The sequence below is a fragment of the Mixophyes fleayi genome, chromosome 3 (genome assembly GCF_038048845.1).
Source record: "Mixophyes fleayi isolate aMixFle1 chromosome 3, aMixFle1.hap1, whole genome shotgun sequence".
Lineage (NCBI taxonomy): Eukaryota > Metazoa > Chordata > Amphibia > Anura > Limnodynastidae > Mixophyes > Mixophyes fleayi.
Genome location: NC_134404.1, coordinates 258270304 through 258286342, shown reverse-complemented (window position 1 = coordinate 258286342; position 16039 = coordinate 258270304). Strand labels below are relative to the sequence as shown.

Sequence of the window (16039 nt, the reverse complement as noted above, 5' to 3'; positions counted from 1 at the left end):
ATGAATGGTGTTTCTGAGCTGGGACGCTCCGAGCCCCGGCAAAAACCCAGCTTGAAAAACCCGGGATATTGCCGGGGCGGCAGTATGAAAGCGGTATTACTTTTCTGTTAGCTTGAAACCAGTATTGAAATTCTCCTCCACACTGTGCGTGGAGATGCACTCACACCTGCCTGCTGCCATTCCTGGGCAAGCTCTGCACTGGTAGGAGTGGGATATCTCACAATTTTGCCTAAGAACACAGCCATGAATAAAGAATGGTGCCAAAGCATCCTCCAAGAGCAACTTCTCCCAACCTTCCAAGAACAATTTGGTGACGAAAAATTCTTTTTTCAGCATGATGGAGCACCTTGCCATAAGGCAAAAGTGATAACTAAGTGACTTGGGAATCAAAACATCAAAATGTTTGGTCCATGGCCAGGAAACTCACCAGACCTCAAACCCATTGAGAACTTGTGGTCAATCCTCAAGAGGCGTGTGGACAAACAAAAACCCACAAATTCTGACAAACTCCAAGCATTGATTAGGCAAGAATGGGCGTCCATCAGTCAATATGTGGCCCAGAAGTTGATTGACAGCATGCCAGGGCAAATTGCAGAGGTCTTCAGAAAGAAGGGTCAACATTGAAAATATTGACTCTTTGCATAAACTTAATATAATTGTCAAGAAAAGCCTTTGACACTTAAGAAATGCTTGTAATTTTGCTTCAGTATACCATAGCAACAGCTGACGAAAAGGTCTAAAAACACTGAAGCAGCAAACTTTGTGAAAAACAATATTTGTGTCATTCTTAAACTTTTGGCAATGACTGTATGAACAGCAATTAGACTAATACAAAGCTCACTTACCACAGGCAAAGTAGACCATGTCCTAAATTTGCTAAAAAATTGTGCCTATTTACAGCACAATATCACATTATATATATATATATATATATATATATATATATATATTTATATTATTGCACTCCTTCTCTTCAACTTCCTAAATTTTCCCTTCACATCTTCAATTGATTGGTATTATTATTATTATTATCATAGATTTGTAAGGTACCACAGTGCTCCACAGCGGCACAGTATGGAAAACATTATATACATAAAACAGGGACATACAAGGCAGACAAAAAAAAAGTAGACATGACAACAAAGGGTATGGAGGATCCTGCTCATTACAGAGCTTACATTCTAAGTGGAATAGGGCACAGCTGAAACAAGAGGAGGGTGCGTGGCTTAGAGTGGAGATTGGGACAGCTGTGAGGGTGTATTAGTGTGAATAGTATCATCAGGGATAAGGTAAGCTTTAAAAAAGATTGTTTTTTAGAGCGCATATAAAGATTTGAAGGCTGTGGGAAAGCCTAATTGAGTGTGGTAGGGAATTCCATAAGTGGGGAACAGCACCAGAAAAGTCTTGTAGGCGCGAGTAAAAGGTGCTTACCAGAGAAGAGACAAGGCACGGGTCACAGGTGGTTGTAAGAGGGCTGAAGGGAGAGTATTTTTTAATGGTTTCTGGAGGAAACAGGGAGCCAGTGTAGAGATTTGCAAAGTGGTGCAGCAGATGTAGAGCAGTCTTGCAGCAGCATTTAGCATGGATTGAAGTGAGGATACAAGGGTTTCGTGAATGCGAAATAGAAGGAGGTTGCAGTTGTCAAGACGGGAGATGATAAGAAAATAAATAAGCCTTGTGGGGCAGAGTCTGAATGAGAGGATTAAAGCAGAGGGCGGAGTCAAGGATGACACTAAAGCAACGGATTTGAGACTGAGGAATTTATTGTGTTTATAGACATTGAGGGAGATTTGAGGGGAGATGCTCTAATTTGGACTGTTGACCTTTAGGTAGTGTTGGGACAGCCATGTGGAGATAGCAGAGAGACATAAATCTGTATGCAAAACATTGGTTTGGATTTTGCTGGACCTGTCATAAAAGGGCAAATTCTAAGAGTTAAAGATTACTCTACTTGCTGTAATTTACATTTCATACCATGGAAGTATAATCTCTGCACATAATGTTCAGGTTAGATGTATTAATTCTGATAAAAAATCTCTTCCATAATGACACTTCTGACCAGCAGAATACTTCCCCTATTTTAGATCAGCACTTTTTTGGTTTAAATGTTGTGGGAGTTGGTTTCTTCCTGCTTTCTGATGGCATGTCTATATTTTTGTGTACCTTTTTTTAAGGAAACTGACCATATTTCATGGTCACAATATTTTTAGTCTTATAAAACAGACATGCCCTTTACCACCTTGGCTATTTTAATAAGGGAGTATTTTGTACTACCCAGTGAAAGTAGTGTTCTTTAAAGTGCCAACACATTCAGCGGAAGTGTGATATCAGACAGGACCATAAGGTGATAACTTTACTTATGCAAACATGCAAATTTCTGTTGCAGCTCAAAAATCTGCAACGTGTCAAAACATTAAAAATCAGAACGGTGTCAAGAGTGCACAGATAACAACAATTGCACAAGCATCCTTTATTGTTTTTGACACCAAGGACCTCATTTAGAGTCGGACTCAAAGTCTGTCTAAGAAGTGTAGGAGTGGGAGTGTGCTGCAGCTTGGTAGGGTATAACCCCAGTCGCGTCCCACTTGTAATACCCTACCGAGCTGCGAGCAGTTCCTACAACTAGCTAAAGCTTGCGCCACCTTATTCCTGCCGCACAGTTTTAGTCCTTTTTTGACGTGTATCGTGTCTGCGCCTCACTGCGTCTAGGATTTACTTACAGGGTCACGCCTTCACAATTCCGCGTTCCGCTCTTTCTCTCGTAGTGAGCCGCAACCTGTCGCAAGTGTTAATTGCGTCCAAGATGCAGGCGGATATGACGCTTGCTGCACACGCGCGATAGTGTTATTTTGTTTAATGCACCTAAAACGGACTTTGTGTCCGACTCTAAATGAGGTCCCAAATCTGTAGTTTTTATGTGTTTGAGTTAAACTAAGTTCATGTAGTGGTTGTAAGCAGAATGGAAACTTTGCATAAGGCCCCCCCCCCCCCACCCCTCCCAGGTTCATTCCCCACCACCATGACAATCTCACATTAGTCTAAATATTATTTAAAAGTCAGCTGTACCTTTAGTATCACTATATGTTATTCAAATATTTCATTTAAATATATTGTTTTCTTTTTTTTTTTTTGCCTAAAACGTGAGACTGGTTATGTAAATCTGGTTGTGTAAAAAAATTGTGCAAAATGATGGCTCCAGTAACGAGTTATTCCATATTTATTCCTTGGATGTGCAATTGTAACCTAACATTTTGTGGATGTAGCTATGTCCCTTTTTCAGTTGCTGATAATCCCCATAATATTGGTCAAGAAAATGTTCATTATTTTGCAGTGATTGGAGAGGTGTGGATACTGATAATATTTTTTGTCTGCAGTCAAAATTGTACCAGTTTCCTTTTTTGCCTTTTATAAAGTCAAAGCACTATGTAAAATGCTGATATCTATATAATTTATGTTCATCCAAAAGAAAATCTGACTTGTTTCCAAGTTAGATAATACAGTGGGTAGCAAAAAAAGGCAAAACTAATAAAAAAAATTCACATATCGTGGACATGTTTGTAGGGCACAAAGTTGGCATGCATGTGAGAGCAGGGAATATAAGGAGTGCTGACAGAGTAAAGTAGAGAGATAAAGATAAATGTGAGTTATAGCATGTTAATACAAGTATGAAAAACATGGAATAATAAAGGTGAAATAAATCTTACATTTATTTTCTGCTGCATGCCTTACTACACTGTATAATTTCTTCAGGCTTAAATAAATCTAAAAACATTACATAATCATAATCATCAAAAACACACATAATCTACATTATTTTTCATGTCCTATTTTCCCATCCTTTCACATTGCAGTCCACTGACACTTCAAATTAAAGTGCATCCATTTAAATGATTGGGATTTAAGTGCACCACTTTATAAAAAGAAGATGCACATTGAGTTATGGGTAAAGTTTCTCAATTTTCCGGCTGCTGAAGTAATGTGGACTATGGAATTTTTTCTCTAATTGAGTGTCAGGGGGTGTTAATCAATCAGCGCAGATCAGCAGGTCTGGGAGCAGAAACGGTGGAGGCAGGACTCGGGAGTTAGAAGAAAAGAAGGTTTTACCATCATCATCTGGTCATTTTTATGTGACTTTCAGCTACACCTTCCCTGAGAAGGAAAGACAGATTTAGCCTATTGCCTGCAGCCATACAGGCGTTAGGCAGCTTTTCTCTTAATTCTACTTGGCAAGAAGCAATCATCAGATGACAGATCTCCTAAAGGAAGGGGGGAAAATCAACAACGTTAAAAAAAAAAGATAGCCAGAATCAGATAAGAGACCAGCCAGAAAAGAGGGAGGGAGGCAGGCAGATGTAGAGTGAGATCTGTAAGTCCCAGGCTAACGCTTCAGACTAGTGCATCTGTCAGAACAAGGAGTGTGAAAGACTTGCAACGTAAAGAATGAGAGGAATAAGAGTGTATTAGGAGAGTAAGCTGACACTGCTTTATTTTAAGAAACTGTGCAGGCTCTTCTGAAAAGTGACAGCAGGAAGGGGATTTGTTGTACACTAGGCATAGTCAGCAGCCCGCACACGAACCCAGCTGAGGACCTGAGCTTCAAACCACAGAACCCTCTACGAGGAAACAAGCAAGTACTGATTGTAATCCTTAAGGAAATCTCTATCACTGCTGCTGTGGATTTGCTGGTTGCGTATCAGGATGCTGCCTTTCAACTTTCTTCTGCTACTGCTGATCCTCTTTTTGGGACCGGTCATCCATGCGCAAAAGTTTTCAGCTATAAACGTAAGCCGGAATTTCCTTTTACATTCCTGTTTGCAGTGTTTGGTTTAGTCTAGTTTAGCTTTTTGATGGCATTAATAATATCACATGGCAAAGGGCTCTGCAGTCTTTAACTGAAATATGCCCTCCCCCACATCTTTTGTGGAGCTGATCTATTCTGTACTCCTCAGATTTCAGTGCAGATTCTATCATTCACATTGAATTTACAGGGACACTTGTATTACGGAGCATGGGAAGCGACTCAATGACTTGTGTAGAATTATATATATGTTTAAACACAAATGTTATTCGTCGTAATGAAAATGAGCAGATTTTGCAAACGATACCAACAGTCTGATGGATAGTAAGAGGTGCGTCAAATCTGCTGTGATATAAAGGCACACGTTCATACATGCATTCTACCCATGTTTACATAGGTACTGTGCTATATTCTGTCAAACGTACCATTATGTCTTTCAGCTCTAATTACTTATAACTGCCAAATTAAATTGCACAATTGTATGTGCCCCATCGTTTCTGTGCTTGGCAATGGCTTCTTATGTTGCAATGGGAAATAGAGTAGTCTCTTACAGAAGAGGTGGCTGAGGGTTTTTTTTAAAGAAAGGGCAAACTTAAAGACCTCACAGTCCACTAAGGGGTATCAAAATGGGTCAACATTTCTTTGGAATTAGGGCTTTTACTTATTCCTGGAGTAATCTAAGTCAGGAAACAAACTGATGGTTGACATTTCCATTTTCAAAGACTTTTTTTTAAAAGCTGCAAACATTAATAGAGTGATTGCTATCACATTGTCTTCCATGTTAGCCAATGAACAGAGCAATTAAATTATGTGCAAAAAATTGATTCTTTGTCACACAATGAAGTCTGTCTATCCTGCTCCAGCTTTTACAAGAAAAATTAAAACCTAACCACAATATTGAATTTTTTAAAGTTGAAGAGCATACAGCATGTCTTGCACATATACCATTTAACTATAAAATCTTCTGGTGGTGGACCTCATATATTTTAAGTAACATGTTTGTCTTCCTTCATTGTATACTTCTCAGTATTGTAAAGTGCTATGTACCCATTGGTGCTGTGTGAATATACATCAATAGTCTTTTTGTTTCTAATACTAAATTCATTAAGCCAATGTGAGTGTTTTATTTGACCATTTATCTTTAAAGTACATAATCTGCTTCATCTTATGCAAGCTGACCTTATGAGTAATGATTTCAATGTATAGCCAAGTAGCATTGTTATTCATTTCAACTGGATTTCAATATTTTGCATAAACATATATTACTAGTGTGTGTCATTTAGAACTGGCTAGATTACATAGCAACTACATCACCTACTTTTGAAGTGATCACAACTATGTTGCATGAACCAAATATTATATATCATAAATAATACTGATAGTTATATGGCTAGTAGATAGATATATATATTATATATATATATATATATATATATATATATATATATATATATATATATATATATAAAAACAGGGATACTCTGCACTCTCCAAACACATAATTAATGCTGTACTAAATACTGTTCTATATTAAAAACAGGGAATGTTAGTTCCACATATTGCAATATATATTTAAGCTGACCAACTCACGCCAAAGTCTTCCCATTCTGGCCAGTCCTAACATGATCAAATGCTATGCTATTTATCTGAGCTTGAGGCTTACCTGCACACAGCTTTTAAAGGCAAGTCTTTCCCTAGCACTAGCAGCCGTGGGAGACCTGGGACTCACCTGACACAAGTTGGAATTAATTAATTTAAAGATTGGGGTGCAAGAGTCATGGGACTTACATTGTATAAACAAAAACAGACATAGGTCCTCTGCACTCACCATGTACAGACTGGGGTGCAAGAGGGGGTTGCCCACATTGTATAGACAAAAAAAAAGGGATCCCTGTTTTTTTGTCTATACAATGTGGGCAACCCCCTCTTGCACCCCAGTCTGTACATGGTGAGTGCAGAGGATCTATGTCTGTTTCTGTATATGTATATATATATATATATATATATATATATATATATATATATATATATATATATATATATATCCCAGCATATGTTATACCTTTTTTATTTCACCTCTTTTTCTTTTCCTGAGTTCCACATTTTTTAATTAACAAATTAAGCACTGGGATAAAGTAATGTTTCCAAGTATACAATATTTATTTAGTAATATAATGTGAGTTGCAAAAATGTGCTGTAACCTACAGCAACCAATAAAAAGTTTGCTTTCATTTTAAAATTAGCTAGAATCTAATTGGTTACTATGGATAACAACACATTTGTGCATACTGAATTATGTTCACTAATAAGCTCAATTAAGTAAATTGTGTGAGTAAACCTTGTTTAACCACATTGCACTAGCTCTAATTTGTCTTTCTACATTTTAACTCAACTACCTTTTGTGTTGATAAATTATTCTGCATATGCAAAAAAAATGCAAGTAATACATTGTACTGTCCATTTTCTTTTCAGTATGCAGTTATTCAGAATGAGGTTGTGGGTAGAGCTTATAAAACAACTTTTTTACAGCTGGGAAAATCATCAACCCATATATTATACATGGTATGACAAGGAGGGAAGGAGAGAGCGATTTTAAATTGCAAGAATATCTTTGTAACCATTTGCTTGTATTTTGTATTTTACATAATTTCACAACTTCTCACAATGTGAATTTGGTGTGACCAAAAGAAACTGGGCCCTATTAAATGTTCTGGCGTGTAACATGCAATGTGAGATTTCAGTCTTTTCCTTTGGAAGCGCTAAACTCAGCACAGATTTAATTAGCATGGAAAGAACATCTTAAGTGGTCATTATATTTAGAAAATGACAAAGCACAATATGGGGATGGTTTAGTCAATGTATTTGTCTTCCAGCGGGGTTAATATCTATTTCACCAGTAGGCAACTGAGGTTTACAGCTAATAACTTATCCTTTCTTTTGTTTTGCTATTGCAGTATTTGCATAACCGTAATTGATACAATATGTCTGCACACAAACATTGAAATGTAGTTTGTATAAATAGTTATTGGAATAGAACTGTCTTATATGTGTGTGCTGTATCACGAGCTGGCATACTACTGCAATGCTCCCTTGTATTGCAGTCTTGTTTGCCACTGGAAATTGCTAACTCTAAAACCTTTGTTTTTTTAAAAATGTAGACTTTTCATACAATTATGTATTTGGTGCCCAGAATGAAGCTAAGGTCTATTATATGGACTGAGCAATTTATGTTACATAGGAGCCCGCCCCCCTTTATCTGTCTTACAAAGATGGTAATGCTATTCTTGCAGTTTTCTTGCTCTCAGCTAGCAAAGCATGTTTAGAATTGCAGATTAACAACAAAGTTTCCTAGGCATAAGTTACAATATTGCATTTAATCGTCTCGAAGTGAAGGATCACACATCTTGACCAGTTCTGCCATCTGTATGGCAAAAGTCAGCTCACCCAAACAATAAATTCTCTCTTGAAGTTGAGCGGAAAGGTAGAGAGGTCTCTTTGTTCATACCTGAAATTCTTCTGGAGGGGCGTGGTGTTCCTGTTTTGTTTCATAGGCAGCTATCTCTGTGTGGGATGTGTGGTTCTAATTGCAAACTCTGTTCTTTGGGAAATACTTAAGCCACTACATTTATCAGTTTACCACAAATACCTCACAATTGCTTTCAGCCACATTACATTGACCTCAAAGGAAAAGTCAGTATTCTTGTTTTAACCATTATAAAGCTGAACAGATTTTACTTGTAACATCACAGAAGCCTTTTGTATGCTGTATTCAAAATTAAGCTAAAGTGTTATTTATATTTAGCTAGGATTAATATTCATTCCCTTGTCCTGAGTTTAGAAATGGGATAGAACAACCTGTAAACAATCAAATAATTGGAATGTTTAAAGTTTCAGTATATTGCAAGAGATGAGTGTCCGGAGAGAGTGACTAACTTTTCTACTGCTGTAATTATGTTAGTTTAGTTAAGAAAAGACGGGGTTACATATGGCAGGAGCAGTGTTCTGATGTGAAGAGGGGAATAGAGACAAGAGGGATCGACTGAGAGCTTTATAGAAGAACGAGCAATATGGAGTGAGACTTGTGGGATGTGGTGGAATTACTGCCAGTGCAGGGCGTAAGGTCACTTTGGGCTCAGACTCATCATCCACTCTCCCAAAGTCTATCACAATAACTTTGAGGTCACCTGTAGCTCAGTGTCCCTTGAACTAGTTGAAAATACAAATGCTGTTACACAATCTTTATTGCACCTAAGACCACGACCGCCAAGAGTAATTTCATATTAAAAAGTCATTATAAAATCCAACCAACTTCTAATCCCTTAACATTAAAAAAAAAATAAAAAAATTCTATTTTTGTGAATTATCAAGCTGTGAGTTTGAAAAAGTGGAGATGTTGCCTATAGCAACCAATCAGGTTCTAGCTGTCATTTTGTAGAATGTACTAAATAAATGATAGCTAGAATCTGATTGATTGCTATAGGCAACATCTCCAATTTTTTAAACCCGCAGCTTGATAAATTTACCCCCAGGACTGTCTCTATTACATGTGTAACTTTTGTATGCTTGAATGTTTTTATTATGTGGAGCATACTACACTTAGAAATTGTGGCACATATTAGATGCAGAGAGCAAAGTGCCTTAGATTTGTCTCTAAGGTCCATCACGCATCAAGGTACACACCTGCACTCCACTCTTGAGAGACACCTCTACAACCTAGAAGTTTGCCTATATATGTGGTAAGGTGGAAGTATATGAAGACACACTGTGCAAAAGTGTAAACATCACACCAAAGTCCAAATTCTTACCATTTTAGAACCATCCCTTTTAAGTTAAACATTCCTATTCCTATTAAACTATTCCTATAAATATGCTGGCTCGTGCATGCGCCCTGGAACTGGAAGTTCGTACTAGAAAAACTAGAAAAATAATAACTTTATTTATTTATTTTTTAAAAAAGTTAAAATGCTTTATCTTATCAACAAAGCATTTTTGCTAGTGGCAACCTGCTATCACCATTCTGAGATGGTGATAGTTATAGAGGGACAGCAATACCCCTTTCATACCGAGGCATGGACCCAGAAATACCCCAAGTAGTGTGTAGCTGCGATTGGGTCGATCTGGGTCATACTAAATGTGTCCGCGACCCTGGTCGCGACCAGGGTTATTCCCATGTTGGAGTGGTATGAAAGGTGTTCTTGGGTTATTCTACCCGGATTCTGTTAAAAGCAGCTCATTGGAATTTGCTATGTCATCTTTATGAGTCTCTGCTGTTTCCTTTTAATGACTAAACTTGATAATGCAGACACGGGTCCATTATGAGAGGCGGTGACCCGGAATATACCTGGGACGAAAGTGCGGTGTGAAGGGTTGCAACACGGGTTAATTATCCTGTGTCTGACCTGGCATTTTGGTGAGAAAGTTCATGTTAAATAAGCTTCCGCATAGCAATAGTCAACAAAAGCTATCACCAGAAAGCAGGGTGAAACAGTGGTTTTGATAATTAGACCCCTTATGTTTATTATTTTATTATAAGAGTGAGGTGATATCAGGAATCATAACACTTTTGTGTGTTTGAAGCTTTGCTTTACATTGGGAAAACGTGTCTTGGGTTGTAGTGTCCCACTGAAGTGCAAAAGGAAGGAGCGAAATACATCAAATAAAAGCATTAGATGACACCTGTTCTCACTTAAGTCAAAGCTGGTGCAAACTTCAAGCCTCTGGCAAATTGGAAATAGCCTTTCGCCCCTTTTCTCAGCCAGGATTGCCTATCCCTTATTTCAGTAATTGCTCCACAAAATGAAATTGTATTTCCATTGTTCTGCAAACCTAGGCACAGCAATGTGCGAACCACAACTCCTTCAGAAACGTTGCCATTTTGCTCCATATACCTTTGTGCTTGGCTGAAATCTGAGACACATGTCCCTACCAAAGAGGATTTTGCCGTTTTGCAATTAGAAAATGAGGCCCAATTACTATGAAGCAGTTTGATAAATTCATTTGCATCCAGAATCTTTCCAGATATGTATGTTAGTTTAAATATGTACTTTATGGTGATGAGTTTTTAGAATTAAACATTTACACATTTTCTTGGGATCTCTTCTTCCAAGGTAAAAACACAAAAGAAAAACATTTTTTAAATGCTTACCCTTATTAAAATTAGTGAACTTACTGAACTCTGCTATAAGTAGACTAAATGCATCATTCTTCTTTTCTTACTCGTATTACCTAGGTGTTGCTATAGAAACATATTTATTATGTGATTATCTCTTGTTGGACAACAAATTTGACAATTTAATATTAACTTTATAAAAGGCTAATGTACTCCAATGCTCTGTGCTATTGCCCCAATGCTTCCTAATGTATGTGTTTATGTGAATGCAGCAGGAAGCACTTGTTAGCAATTTGGGGAGATGGTACAGCGTGTATGAACCATAGTAGAACCATAGTAGAATAATAAAATATAAATTTATAAGAGAAGAAACCATTTCATCCAGGGAGAGCGCTTTGTGAAATTGTAAAATATTTTATTATGGATAATGAGATTGTTTGTTTAAATTCCATCTCACAAGTAATAAAGCTAAAATAAATTAAAATTACAGATGTGTTGATCACTCTTAATTATCGGACTGGATGTGTCTGCTTATCAGGAATTCAGTTACAGCAGGAAGAGGATGGTATAATATGCTATTACCACTAATATAAAGCTGAATGATCAAAAAGCAAGAGAAACAAGCAACACATTAAGGAATAATATTAAGCAATATTGCACTGTTTGCTGCTAAAGATACTTGTGATCTTGAAAACAAATAGTGAAAATTATGTCCTATATTTTTTACTATCTACAGTGCAAGGCTAAGAGCTCCATTCTTCATATATGCTTTTCAGCTGTTAAAAAAATATATAGTTACACACATGCAGCTAATGACAGCAAGAGAAGTGAAAGTCTGGACTTGAGCTTTCAATTACACTTGTATAAAAAAAAAATATTAGAATGATGAAATAATTATTTTAAAAGATTTCCCAACTGAAAAAAATGCTTTAGTTAAATATTTTTTAATTGAAGAAGAATTCATATCTATGTATATTTAGATATATGAACTGCCACGATCCCTGTTAAACATCTCCATGCTTTGCATGCAGAAATTGTCGCCGAAGAAAGCCTATGAGACTTATCGCCAGTGGGGGTTACCTCTGTTAATAGCAGTACTCTCTCCTGTGTTAACCCCCTTGATGGATACTCTGTTTTCACTGGAGATAGGGCTTTTCTCACTTTGATAAATAGAGCCGTTAATGTTATAAAATATAGAGTACAAACAAGTCTGAGTTAAGGCAACATTTTCATTCCTCTTCTTTTATAGAATATCCCTCAAGGTGAATATTTCAAAGTGTGAATCACACCAAAATAAGCCCAGAGTCCTTATGTATATTGCTGAGCCATACCTCTCAACCTTGCCTATTCTTCAGTCGGAACAGGGGGGTGTAACACATCACAAAGTTGTTCTGGTCAGGATGGTGGGACAGAGCCGTCAATTCGAGACTGTCCCACCTAAACAGATGGAATTCTAAGAGGTACTATTGAGTGCTTACAGTATACTAATATATTTATTAAATAAACGCCATTTAACTTTTTAAAGAAATTCACATAAATTATCTTATACTTTTTGACACCATCGACCATCCACTGCTCCTTCAAATGCTTCATTCCCTCAGCATCCATGATGTTTCCCTCTCCTGGATTTTGTATATTTATATGGTTTATCACTCAGGGTTTTTTTCTTTGTTGGAACACCTTAAGGCTCAGTTCTAGTCCCATTTCTGCTCTCTCTTTACAATATCTCTATTGGCAAAGTAATATCCTTATATGTACTTATTTGTATGCAGAAGGTACTCAAATTTACCTCAAGTCCATGTAGTCAATTTTTTGAGGCACAATAATATTAAAATATGAATAAACTATAATGAAGGACAAATAAAAGATAATCATGTTTGAATATTTTCATTTTGAATGAAAATAGTTCACAAACAGTACAAAAAAGATTGAATTACAAAGACCCAAGATGCTCTAGTTATGAAGTAGATAGTTATTGGTAGTGGTACAAAGAGAAGTGGTATACAAGGAACTTCCATGTTTATACTGAAAATGTGGGCAAATATGGTGCATCTCTGGGATATCTCCCATTACCCGTCAGCCAATCACCAGTGGTTTCCTACACTGGCTGCTTGTGATTGTCTGGTAGGTACATGAAGTCCCAGAGTCTCCATGCTTTTATCTCACTGATATACATAGATATTAATTCAATTTCTATTGAGGGGGAAAAACAACAATGCTGTGGAGCTCCATTCATTTCAATGGGACTTTAACATGTAGCACATATGCTGACCCCTTTTCTTTAAAGGGCCCAACATCAAACAAAATTGCCACAACGGGCCTCATTCAGAGTTGGCCACAATGGCACTACAAATTGCAGGCACAAATTGCTTTTACTAAAAATGTTGCAATTATATGCAAAATTGCAAGATTTGCGCATGTCTGCCTCTGTAGCATACGTGCCAGGTGTAAGACACATACACTTACACCCATGTTTATAACCTTTTGATTTGTTTGCAAACTAGGTGAACTACCTCACTAATACTAGAGAAATAATTTACCATCTCATGTACAGTATGTGTAAAAAAAAATGCTTAAACACACACACAAAAAGCATAATAGATGCACATGCAACGGACAAAGCATCTATCAGCGTTAGCTTAGCATTCGCAAAAAGCCAATCGCAAGCGGTTCACTATTGCTAGTGACTGCCATTATTCTCTATTTGAACTTCCTACCGTCAAATAATACACCTTGGACAGGTGTATATATTCATTTGTGTCCCGGTCTGCATCTGTTTGCAATCAATGTACTTGGCCTACGTTAATAAACCCTTTTCTGCCCCATTCCACATCTCCAGGCGCAAAGATCCAGAATCACAGAAATCTGCTACGGCACAAATGCGTAGTGCCGCAGAATGATTTCATGCAAGATATGCTGGCGCAGCACTCTTTCCATCAGGCCTAGTGTGTTTGATCTTGGAAAAAAAATACTATTTTCCAAATTAGAGAGTTTGGACAATGAATTCACAATTTTGTATGGCTATTTTGATTGAAAACTAGTGAAAAAATTGATCTTTCATATTTCCTCTTTAATCTTGATTTGTCAGTCTCAAATTAGATGTATTTTATTAACACCCATTAGCAAATAAGGCTGCCAACTTTAAAAACATTTCTCACTCAATAGTCTACCAGTCCTCTTATACACTCACTCTTCACATTTTACCTTAACACCCCCTCTAAGTTTATAGTAACCAATCTGACCTTAGTGTAATGAATGCACATTTCCATTGCAAGATTAATTCATGTAAATAATTACACCCCACATATCTCTGTTATGCAAATCCCTTATTTAGTTTCCTATTTACTAATAAGTCTAGCTCAAAATCCTGACTCACACATTTAGATCCCTAAATCATGCTCTGCCAAGTTACAGATCAGCCCTAATCTGCTAAAATCCTACTTGACAGTCCCTCCTCTGCTGCAATTGACTAACATATTGCATTATCTCTCATCACCTTTTCTGATTCTATATACTGTACAAGACCTCTCTTGCCATGCACCTTATTTCTGGAATGCTGTATCTCATCCCATTACACTCTCCCTCTAGCCTTCAGGGCTTTGAACACTCCATGAAGACTCAAATTAAAAAAAGCAAAGTAAATTATATCAGTAGCATCCATCTGCTAATACTAATTCAAGGTTAGTATAGTAGCCACTATAATTAGCAAACACCTTCATGCCTTGCAGGCAAGCAATTTATTCTTAACAGTTATTTATATAGAACCTTATTATAATACTATTATTATTGTTATGCAGTGTTTTACAGAGAATATTTAGTCATTCACATGAGTTCCTGCCCCAGTGGGGCTTACAATCTGTATTCCCTACAACACAGACACACACTAGGATTAATGTCATCAGAAGCCATAAACCTACTAGTATGTCTTTGGAGTGTAGTAGCACCCCGAGGAAACCCATGCAAACACGGGGAGATCATAAAAACTCCACACAGATAGAACCCTTATCGGAATAAAACCCATGATCTCAGCGCCAAATGCCGATTTGGATCAAAGAGTTAATATTATAGATTCAGAGTTCCCATGGCTGTATCACCAGACTCTCTGATTGTAGAGGAAATGTGCGCCCCCGGGTATTTTATTTAAAATGGCAGTGGACTAAGCCGAGAATAAGGCATGAACATCCTTCACAAACCCATTCATTAGGGAGAGCTCGAAGTACCCCACTTTCTTAAATATTATCAAGCCATCCACCTCACACAGTGCGTCCTCCTTCACTCACCTCCGGGCCACAGGGTCTGGGTCGACAATGAAGCTGTCCTCTCCAAATCACAATCCTCTGCCTAGCTCCTATGGCCACAGCCTCAACACAGGCCCCCCTTCTCGCAGCTTACTCCCCTGACATTCTCGCTCATGAGTTGGACCAACACTGTGAAGTCTTATGACCTAGCAGCCAGTGCCTGGCGTATGACTTCCCTATGGAACAACCCTTCCTTTTCCCTGGCTTACATCCCACTCAATTCCCACTCTGGCTGGACGAGTTGCAACATAAATTTCTCATTGACTTAGCCTCTTTCAATTGTTCCCCTCTTTTGCCGATATCCAGACACAACACCACATTCCATCATCCTGTTTCTTCCAACAACTCCAACTCCGTCATCTATATAACACTGACCGGTGTTCAGGGGTTGATGTCCACCTGACCTCTCCGCTAGTGTCCTTCTGTTCCCTTCTCCGATCCTCCACATGAACTCAAATGGAAGGAGGACATAGAGGAAATGCTCACTCCAGAGGACTGCGGAAAAATCCGCCTGCACCTATCTAAAACCTTGGTTTGTGTATAAATCTGTGAAAATTCTCAGAAGATTTATTATCAGTTTTACTTAGTCCCCCACAGACTTACCAGTATTTACAGAGGCATCTCCCAGCTATGCTGGCGCCTGTGTGGTCAGGTGGGTACCCTGTCCCACATTTGGTGTCACTGTCTGAAATGAACCCCTTTCTGGGAATCTATTCACTTTATTTCCAACATCACTCATATTGCCCTCCATGGAAGAGAGGAGAGAGAGAGAGAGGAGAAGAGTTTAAAACAAAACAGTATCTCCACAAGACACAAAAATTAAGTTGTTTAAAC

The 16039-nt window shown here is 37.8% G+C and overlaps 1 protein-coding gene across 1 annotated transcript in view; it reads left to right on the top strand.

Moving 5' to 3' along the window:
- Nucleotides 1-4112: 4112 nt before the first annotated feature.
- The window catches only part of SMOC2 (SPARC related modular calcium binding 2), a 303541-nt gene continuing 291614 nt past the window's right edge, over nucleotides 4113-16039 (top strand). Inside the window, exon 1 of the mRNA XM_075203490.1 lies at nucleotides 4113-4782. Within this exon, the coding sequence (XP_075059591.1) occupies nucleotides 4699-4782 (84 nt within the window). The 5' untranslated portion in view covers nucleotides 4113-4698. The remainder of the gene's footprint in view (nucleotides 4783-16039) is intronic.